Source organism: Rhinoderma darwinii, chromosome 2 (genome assembly GCF_050947455.1).
Source record: "Rhinoderma darwinii isolate aRhiDar2 chromosome 2, aRhiDar2.hap1, whole genome shotgun sequence".
Taxonomy (NCBI): Eukaryota; Metazoa; Chordata; class Amphibia; order Anura; family Rhinodermatidae; genus Rhinoderma; species Rhinoderma darwinii.
The window spans coordinates 16093597-16104402 of NC_134688.1; the positions used below are offsets into that span (position 1 = coordinate 16093597).

Here is a 10806-nt window from a genome sequence, read left to right on the forward strand (position 1 = left end):
TCCCCTTTGTATATAGTGCACACAGCGCTCCCCTTTGTATATAGTGCACACAGCGCTCCCCTTTGTATATAGTGCACACAGCACTCCCCCCTTGTATATAGGGCCACACAGCGCTCCCCTTTGTATATAGGGCCACACAGCGCTCCCCTTTGTATATAGGGCCACACAGCGCTCCCCCTTGTATATAGTGTCACACAGCGCTCCCCCTTGTATATAGTGTCACACAGCGCTCCCCCTTGTATATAGTGTCACACAGCGCTCCCCCCTTGTATAAAGGGCCACACAGCGCTCCCCCCTTGTATATAGGGCCACACAGCGCTCCCCCTTTGTATATAGGGCCACACAGCGCTACCCTCCCCTTGTATATAGGGCCACCCAGCAGTCCCCTTTGTATACAGTGTAATGGAGCAATCCCCCCGTCCTTGAATATATACACAGCGATAGTCCCCACCTAAAAAAATATATACAGTTTTCTTACCTTACCCCGCGGCGGCCGCTCCAGCTGGACGCGTGTGAATCCTCCGGACTAGACGCATGCGCAGACGGGCGTGATGCAGTACCTCATCACGTCGACCTGCGCAGGGAGTCTTCCCAGGGCCTTATAGGCTGCGAGCTGAACGTGACCTGCAGCCTATAGTATTCATTTGTATCTAAGTCCTGAGGACCCAGAAACAAATTAATGCGGCTGCCGCTAGCACCGGGGCCCCCTCCGGTGCTAGCGACGCCACCGGGCATGAGGGGGCCGTGCGATCATGTGCGGTTCGGCCGGCCATGGGCCCCCGCGGGCGCCTTGGGCCCCCGGGCGGCCGCCTGAACCGCCCTAATGATAATCCGCCACTGATACTGGGACTCTCATACATACACAAATTTTCTTTGCAAATAAGTCCAGGACTGCGCTCGCCGTTCTCGGTTTTCCAGCACAGACTATTCTTATCGGTTTAATTTAGAGAGAACATAGAAAATGGTATAAACCTGACATTTGTGTCATTTATCAGGATTTCTGACATTTCCCTCCTTTCTCTATAAATAAAATCTAGATGTAGATAAAACCGTCTCTTGTGTTCCCCTTACAAGAGATAACGTGTGATCCCATTACCCCAGAGCACGGGGATATAATATACGGTGTCAGGACGGGGGAGGGGTGCATCAGTGCGTCCTTGCGGTGACCTTGTCCCTATATATAAGGACACAATGACGGATCTATAAACCTGCGCTCTGATCTATGTGATTCCCTGGCAGCAGATTTCATGACACAGTCTACAAACAAAGTGCTGCTCATCCTGAAGCGGTGACAACCTCTGTAATGACGGCCATAGAGGCGGTGACCCAGCTTTCCCAGACACAGATAAAACGAAGAATCGGGTGAAATTAATTTGGGACAACTTGTCAGATGAGGACGACTCCAGGACTTGTTTTAGGGACAATGCTCCGCCGTACGTGTATGATAACGGAGTAAGAAGCTGCCGGAGCCGATCCCGTGCACATACAGCGTCAGGAGAGCGGACTCGGAGGTCATCGGCTGGAGCCGCACGTCCAACTGGAGGGTGAGGAGACCTCAGCCCTGTCACAACTTATTACAGGAGGAGCCATCATTATAAGGCCATGTTCACACAGCCTAACAAAAAACCGCTGTAAAATACGGAGCTTTTTTCAAGGAAAAACTGCCTCGGATTTTCAGCCGTTTTTGGAGCGGTTTTCTATTGACCCAATGAAAAACGGCTCCAAAAACGGCTCAAGAAGTGACATGCACTTTTTTTTTACGGGGTGTTTTTTTACGCGCCATTTTTAAAAACTCCCCGTCGGAACAAACTGCCGTTTTTCCCAGTGAAATAAATGGGCAGATGTTTGGAGGCGTTCATCTTCCGTATTTTTAGCCGTTTAGGGACTGAAAATAGGCCGTGTTAACATAACCTAAAAGGTGAGAACTGTCCGGTCTACAGACGGCCGCGTGGGCACTATGATGTCAACGCTTAGCAGCGCAAGATGAGCCAACTCATAAATTTACACAGCGGAATGGAAGTTACGATCTAAAAAAAAAAATATACAAGAAGAAAAGCGATCATCCTGATGAAGAAAATCCCTGTAATCCGGAAGTCTGCAGAATTGTGAATGCAGCTCTGAAGCATAATACAGTCATAGTACAGTCCTGCTTCCTGCGCTCAATCATAGGCAGAGTTCACTACGTAAAACTACGCAGCGTATCCAACCGAGAACACGCAGCACATTGCGGCTGAAAAAACTGTGCTGCGGAAAGCAGCACTAGGAAAAAAACGCCGGCCGTAGCCATGGCTACGTGTCCGACTGACGTCCCGCGGCCCGGCCTCCAGGCATGACCCTTCTTCACATCTGACCGCCACAGCCTGTGATTGGCTGCAGCAGTCACATGGGTTGTAATGTCATCTGTGATGTTTCCCCCCCTGCTCACCGTGCGTCTCCAGCTCTCGCACTAGAGCGTGGGTATCAAACGTCAACCTCCTCTGCTCGGACGGGGTGATCTCCACCTGTCTGACATCATAATTAGAGAGGACGTGTGCGGAGGATCCAAATCCTACAACGAAAAAAAACAACAAACAAAAATAATTACTTTACATTGGATAGCATAGTCCCAACAGCAGCACAGAGTATTTCTGGAGAAGACTGTGTTGATCCTGTGACTCATCCACTAATGTGATGATGCGCCTGTCACAGGCGATGTCATGAGGAGGGAAATAAGAGGTTACAGACACACAATGAAAAGAGAAGGGACCTTCAGCAGCACAGAGTATTTCAGGAGAGGCACGTGCGGACCTGGTGAGAGCTGTCCTTTTATAGGATGTGGTTATGGAGGACAGGACTGCATGTGAGGAGTGGGAGGTCACAAACAGATCGTGAAAGGAGCCGGTTCCACCCGCAGCGCAGAGTATTTCAGCACGCGGTGCGTTGCTTTAGGCATTGACGGCAGTCAGATCCCCACCCCACGATCATACGTGTTGTTAAAGGGGCGTAACAAAATCATTCATGTGAATTGGCGCTAATTGTCGCATACGATCGTAGAGCGCGATCAGTATCGATCAGGAAAAACGTATAAGAAGAAGCTGCAAATACATTGCTGCCATTCTGAAGTGATTGATTTCGGCCCATAAACAAAATAATAATCGTTGGCGTCTTACGGTCGGATCGTTAACGTTTATCATTGCGTCCATACATCACCGGGAAACTGCACTCTCTATATACAGAACAATAGGGGTGACTGCAGGCTGTGCACAGGACAATGTGCTAATAAAGTTTTTAATTAAGCGACTCTTGAAACTTCTTTAGAGTAAAGCCATTACCCCTCCTGCAGCTCCTCTGTGCCGCTGTGAGCAGCTCGGCCGTCCACCTGTAACCAGAGACTCTCATCCTCACTGACAGCTCCTCTCTATCACTGCCCTCCACTCTGCTCACACGGTGCGCTTCCTCATGCGTCACTTCCGGTCTGGCGCTATGCATTGTGGGGCTCGTAGTTTTTTTCCCCCCCTTGCTTGCTAGGAGGCGGCGGCTGATTATACGCAGGCAGGGAGGTGGAAGTAACGCGGGAGACGGCAGAGGCCGGAGAGCGGAAATCATTTCTAATCCCCTGTGCTGCACATGGGAGTTTATTTATATCAGTTTATGCCTCCATGACAGTGACATTTATGTGGCCCCATAACAGAGACTGCTAGGGCCCCCCAAAACAGTGACCTCATAACAAGAGGCCCCCATAATAGCAAATGCAACAGTGCCCTCATAACTGGACAGCCAGAAGTTCCCCTATAACAAGTGACAACCTCAGTGACCCCATAACAATGACTACAACAGAGTCACCCTAAAATAATTGTGCCCTCACAACCAATACAGCCACAGTGCCATCTTAACATAGTCTCCCCATAACAGCCACAGTGCCCCCATAAGAACGTCTTCATAACAGGGACAACCAAAATCCCCCCCATAACAATGAATGTAAAAGTACCCCTATAACAGTGTCTACCACAGATCCCCTCATAACAGTGACGGCAGCAATTCCCCAAAAACAGTGACTAGGTCAGAGCCGTCCTCTTAACAGTGAACACCACAGAGCCCCTCCCATATAATAATGACTGCCACAGACTCTCCCCTTTAAGGGCATGGCCCCACGTGGCGTATTTCTTCCGCAACTGTCCGCATCAATGCCGCACATAATCTGCGTTGCGGATCTGCCCAAAATGTGCAGTAAATTGATGCGGACTAGCTGCTGCGGACTGCGGTAAAAGTGCTTCCCTTCTCTCTATCAGTGCAGGATAGAGAGAAGGGACAGCACTTTCCCTAGTGAAAGTAAAAGAAATTCATTCTTACCGGCCGTTGTCTTGGTGACGCGTCCCTCTTTCGGCATCCAGCCCGACCTCCCTGGATGACGCGGCAGTCCATGTGACCGCTGCAGCCTGTGATTGGCCTGTGATTGGCTGCAGCGGTCACATGGGCTGTAACGTCATCCTGGGAAGCCGGACTGGAGACAGAAGCAGGGAGTTCTCGGTAAGGGTATGTTCACACGGCCTATTTACGGACGTAATTCGGGCGTTTTTGCCCCGAATTACGCCCAAAAATAGCGCCTCAATAGCGCTGACAAACATCTGCCCATTGAAAGCAATGGGCAGACGTTTGTCTGTTCACACGAGGCGTATATTTACGCGCCGCTGTCAAATGACGGTAAATAGACGCCCGCGTCAAAGAAGTGACCTGTCACTTCTTGGGGCATAATTAGAGCCGTTATTCATTGACTCCAATGAATAGCAGCGCTAATTACGCCCGTAATTGACGCGGCGTTCAAGCGCCTGCACATGCCAGTACGGCTGAAATTACGGGGATGTTTTCAGGCTGAAACATCCCCGTAATTTCAGCCGTAACGGACGCCCTCGTGTGAACATACCCTAAGTATGAACTTCTATTTTTTTTACAGATACATGTATATTGGGATCGGTAGTCACTGTCCAGGGTGCAGAAACAGTTACTGCCGATCGCTTAACTCTTTCAGCACCCTGGACAGTGACTATTTACAGACGTCTCCTAGCAACGCTCCCGTCATTACGGGAGCCCCATTGACTTCCTCAGTCTGGCTGTAGACCTAGAAATACATAGGTCCAGCCAGAATGAAGAAATGTCATGGTAGTAAAACCAATACGCTCCGCAGCACACATAACATCTACATGACATCTGCGGATTTCATTGCGGAATTTAGAATCTCCATTGAAGTCAATGGAGAAATTCCGCAACCAGTCCGCCACTGCTCCGCAACATCCATTGTATGCTGCGGACACCAAATTCCGCTCCGCAGCCTATGCTCCGCAGCGGAATTTTCCGCATCGTCTAAACGAACACTACTAAAAAGCAGTGGAAGGCAATGGAGAAACGGGTCCGCTGCGGATTAACGCTGCGGAGTGTCTGCAGCGGAATTCCAGAGCAATTCCGCCACGTGGGGCTTTGCCCTAACAGTGTCTACCACAGTGCCCCCATAACAGTCTAAAACAGCCCCCCATAACTTCCCCAGAGCCCACATAACAGTGTCTAAAACAGAACCCCCTATAACAGTGTCTACCAGAGCCCCCATAACAGTGTCTACCAGAGCTCTCATAACAGAGTCTTACACAAAGTCCCTTATAACCGTGACAGTCACAGTGCCCCATAACAGTGTCTACCACAGATCTCCCCCATATCAGCGATGACCACAGTGCCCCCATACCAGTGTCTACCACTGATACCCCATAAAAGCGACGACCACAGTGCCCCCATAACAGTGACGACCACTGTGCCCCCATAACAGGGACAATTACTGTGCCCCCATAACAGTGACAATCATAGTGCCCCATAGCAGTGTCTACCACATAGCCCTACATAACAGTGACAGACACTTTGCCCTCATTCTAGTAAGATCCACAGTGCCCCCATAATAGTAGCAATTACAAAATATCGCCGGAAATATACGACGGCATCGGGCCCTGAATGACCTCTCTCGGCTCTGCTTATTGTTGTCCAGCGCAGAACATTTCATCTTGTGGTCGTAGCCTCAGGATCGTGCAGGAAACAAATGGTCTAAGGCTGGGTTCACACGAGCATGTTACGTCCGTAATGGACGGACGTATTTCGGCCGCAAGTCCCGGACCGAACTCAGTGCAGGGAGCCGGGCTCCTAGAATCATAGTTATGTACGACGATAGGAGTCCCTGCCTCGCTGCAGGACAACTGTCCCGTCCTGTAATCATGTTTTCAGTACGGGACAGTAGTTCAACGGAGAGGCAGGAACTCCTAGCGTCGTCCATAACTATGATGCTAGGAGCCCGGCTCCCTGCACTGTGTTCGGTCCGGGACTTGCGGCCGAAATACGTTCTGTCCATTACGGACGTAATTACCTCGTGTGAATCCAGTCTAAAAGAAAAAAGTACAAGTCTGTCACAGTATAAGAACTACATGTCCCAGCACTGACTTCATGTCTAAAACACCTGCAGAGTTATGGGGGCAATATGGCTGGCACTGTTATGAGGGCACTATGACTGGCACTGTTATGGGGGCACTGTGACTGGCACTATTATGGGAGCACTATGACTGGCACTGTTATGGGAGCACTATGACTGGCACTGTTATGGGGCCACTGTGACTGGCACTGTTATGGGGGCACTATGACTGGCACTGTTATGGGGGCACTATGACTGGCACTGTTATGGGAGCACTATGAATGGCACTGTTATGGGGGCACTGTGACTGGCACTGTTATGGGAGTACTATGACTGGCACTGTTATGGGGGCACTATGACTAGCACTGTTATGGGAGCACTATGACTGGCACTGTTATGGGGGCACTGTGACTGGCACTATTATGGGAGCACTATGACTGGCACTGTTATGGGGGCTCTGTGACTGGCACTGTTATGGGAGCACTATGACTGGCACTGTTATGGGGGCACTGTGACTGGCACTATTATGGGAGCACTATGACTGGCACTGTTATGGGAGCACTGACTGGCACTGTTATGGGGGCACTGTGACTGGCACTATTATGGGAGCACTATGACTGGCACTGTTATGAGGGCACTATGACTAGCACTGTTATGGGAGCACTATGACTGGCACTGTTATGGTGGCACTATGACTGGCACTGTTATGGTGGCACTATGACTAGCACTGTTATGGGAGCACTATGACTGGCACTGTTATGAGGGCACTATGACTGGCACTGTTATGGGGCACTTTGACTGGCACTGTTATGGGGGAACTATGACTGGCACTGTTATGAGGGCACTATGACTGGCACTGTTATGGGGCACTATGAGTGGCACTGTTATGAGGGCACTATGACTAGCACTGTTATGGGAGCACTATGAATGGCACTGTTATGGGGGCACTATGACTAGCAGTGTTATGGGAGCACTAGGACTGGCACTGTTATGAGGGCACTATGACTAGCACTGTTATGGGAGCACTATGACTGGCACTGTTATGGGGGCACTATGACTAGTAGTGTTATGGGAGCGCTAGGACTGGCACTGTTATGAGGGCACTATGACTAGCACTGTTATGGGAGCACTATGGCTGGCACTGTTATGGGGGCACTATGACTGGCACTGTTATGGGGGCACTAGGACTGGCACTGTTATGGTGGCACTAGGACTGGCATTGTTATGGGGGCACTATGACTGATGACTGCAGTAGAAATATATTAGTACATGGCACACATTTCAATGAACGGCACATCATGTAATACACGCCCTCTGAGATCTGGGGGAGTCACTCTGCAGGGACTCCTCGCTCAGGTTAAAATGGGGTGCTGAGCATTTTTTTGTGAGAGTATGCGCCACCTGGTGGCCATACGTATAAAGTCCCCAGTCCTAGTATTCAATAGGAGCAGAGTATAGAAATCCTACAATGGAGACTCGTCACGTTCTCACCATGTTGTCGGCACGTGGCAATGAGCCCTAGGCACAAATATCCCTCTCAGTCCTAAACAGACGTAATATTAATAATGTAACTGTTTATAAAGGCAGAACAACCCTCAAAGCGACATATCCCGAGGTCAAGGATGGAACTTGAGAGACCCCGGGGTGGAAGATGGTCTGCGTAATCCATTCCTGACATGTTCTCCCGGTGCTGTCTGAGCAGATCTTCAATATTATAACAGCGGATGATCCTAAAGAAAGTGCCGGCATTTAAACAGTCTCCAATCTTCAATGTCACTGGGAAGAAAGGTGCCTGGAATTCAGCTCTCATCCCCTGAAAATTGAATAAACTCTTATTCCTGCAGCCTGAAGTGATTTCATTTCTTGTCATCTGCACAGTTTCTGCTTCACTGTTTTCTTTGTGTTTGGGGAAAAATCATTCATGTAGAAATGTAAAATCCTGTAACACAGTCATTTAAAGGGTCTGTCTGGTACAGATAACATCATACACAACACTTCCTGAATCTCTGCCCCGAAACTTGCCAGGAATGCTCCTTTTAATGCCAAATTTACATAAAAAGCATCCAACCATGTTTTAGAAGAATATAGCTACTATAATACTGCCCCCTATGTATAAGAAAATAACTACTATAATACTGCCCCCTAAATACAAGAATATAATTACTATAATACTGCTCCCTATATACAAGAATATAACTACTATAATACTGCCCCTATATACAAGAATATAACTACTATAATACTGCCCCTATATACAAGAATATAACTACTATAATACTGCCACTATATACAAGAATATAACTACTATAATACTGCCCCTATATACAAGAATATAACTACTATAATACTGCCCCCTATATACAAGAATATAACTACTATAATACTGCCCCCTATATACAAGAATATAACTACTATAATACTGCTCCTATATACAAGAATATAACTACTATAATACTGCCCCCTATATACAAGAATATAACTACTATAATACTGCCCCCTATATACAAGACTATAACTACTATAATACTCCTCCTATATACAAGAATATAACTACTATAATACTGCCTCCTATATACAAGAATATAATTACTATAATACTGCCCCCTATATACAAGAATATAACTACTATAATACTGCCTCCTATGTACAAGAATATAACTACTATAATACTGCCCCTAAATACAAGAATATAATTACTATAATACTGCCCCCTACATACAAGAATATAACTACTATAATACTGCCCCCTATATACAAGACTATAACTACTATAATACTCCTCCTATATACAAGAATATAACTACTATAATACTGCCTCCTATATACAAGAATATAATTACTATAATACTGCCCCCTATATACAAGAATATAACTACTATAATACTGCCTCCTATGTACAAGAATATAACTACTATAATACTGCCCCTAAATACAAGAATATAATTACTATAATACTGCCCCCTATATACAAGAATATAACTACTATAATACTGCCCCTATATACAAGAATGTAACTACTATAATACTGCCCCCTACATACAAGAATATAACTACTATAATACTGCCCCTATATACAAGAATATAACTACTATAATACTGCCTCCTATATACAGGAATATAACTACTATAATACTGCCCCCTATGTACAAGAATATAACTACTATAATACTGCCCTCTATATACAAGAATATAACTACTATAATACTGCCCCCTATATACAAGAATATAACTACTATAATACTGCCCCTATATACAAGAATATAACTACTATAATACTGCCTGCTATATACAAGAATATAACTACTATAATACTGCTCTTATATACAAGAATATAACTACTATAATACTACTCCTATATACAAGAATATAACTACTATAATACTGCTCCCTATATACAAGAATATAACTACTATAATACTGCTCTTATATACAAGAATATAACTACTATAATACTACTCCTATATACAAGAATATAACTACTATAATAATGCCTCCTATATACAAGAATATAACTACTATAATACTGCCCCCTATATACAAGAATATAACTACAATAATACTGCCCCTATATACAAGAATATAACTACTATAATACTGCCTGCTATATACAAGAATATAACTACTATAATACTGCTCTTATATACAAGAATATAACTACTATAATACTGCTCCTATATACAAGAATATAACTACTATAATACTGCCCCTATATACAAGAATATAACTACTATAATACTGCCCCTATATACAAGAATATAACTACTATAATACTGCCCCCTATATACAAGAATATAACTACTATAATACTGCCCCTATATACAAGAATATAACTACTATAATACTGCTCCTATATACAAGAATATAACTACTATAATACTGCCTCTATATACAAGAATATAACTACTATAATACTGCCCACTATATACAAGAATATAACTACTATAATACTGCCCCTATATACAAGAATATAACTACTATAATACTGCTCCTATATACAAGAATATAACTACTATAATACTGCCTCTATATACAAGAATATAACTACTGTAATACTGCCCACTATATACAAGAATATAACTACTATAATACTGCTCCTATATACAAGAATATAACTACTATAATACTGCCCACTATATACAAGAATATAACTACTATAATACTGCTCCTATATACAAGAATATAACTACTATAATACTGCTCCTATATACAAGAATATAACTACTATAATACTGCCCCCTGTGTACAAGAATATAACTACTATAATACTGCCCCTATATACAAGAATATAACTACTATAATACTGCCCCCTATATACAAGAATATAACTACTATAATACTGCTCCTATATACAAGAATATAACTACTATAATACTGCCCTATATACAAGA

The 10806-nt window shown here is 45.0% G+C and overlaps 1 protein-coding gene across 2 annotated transcripts in view; it reads right to left on the reverse strand.

Annotated features, from left to right (window-relative positions):
• CCDC90B (coiled-coil domain containing 90B) overlaps nucleotides 1-3500 on the reverse strand; it is a 40401-nt gene extending 36901 nt beyond the window's left edge. The window contains exons 1-2 of one of the 2 annotated variants that reach the window (XM_075851395.1): nucleotides 3312-3500; nucleotides 2426-2548 (exon numbers count right to left, since the gene is read on the reverse strand). In XM_075851395.1, the coding sequence (XP_075707510.1) occupies nucleotides 2426-2548; nucleotides 3312-3468 (280 nt within the window). In that variant the 5' untranslated portion in view covers nucleotides 3469-3500. The remainder of the gene's footprint in view (nucleotides 1-2425; nucleotides 2549-3311) is intronic. The other variant, XM_075851396.1, reaches the window with a different exon arrangement.
• Nucleotides 3501-10806: the final 7306 nt, after the last annotated feature.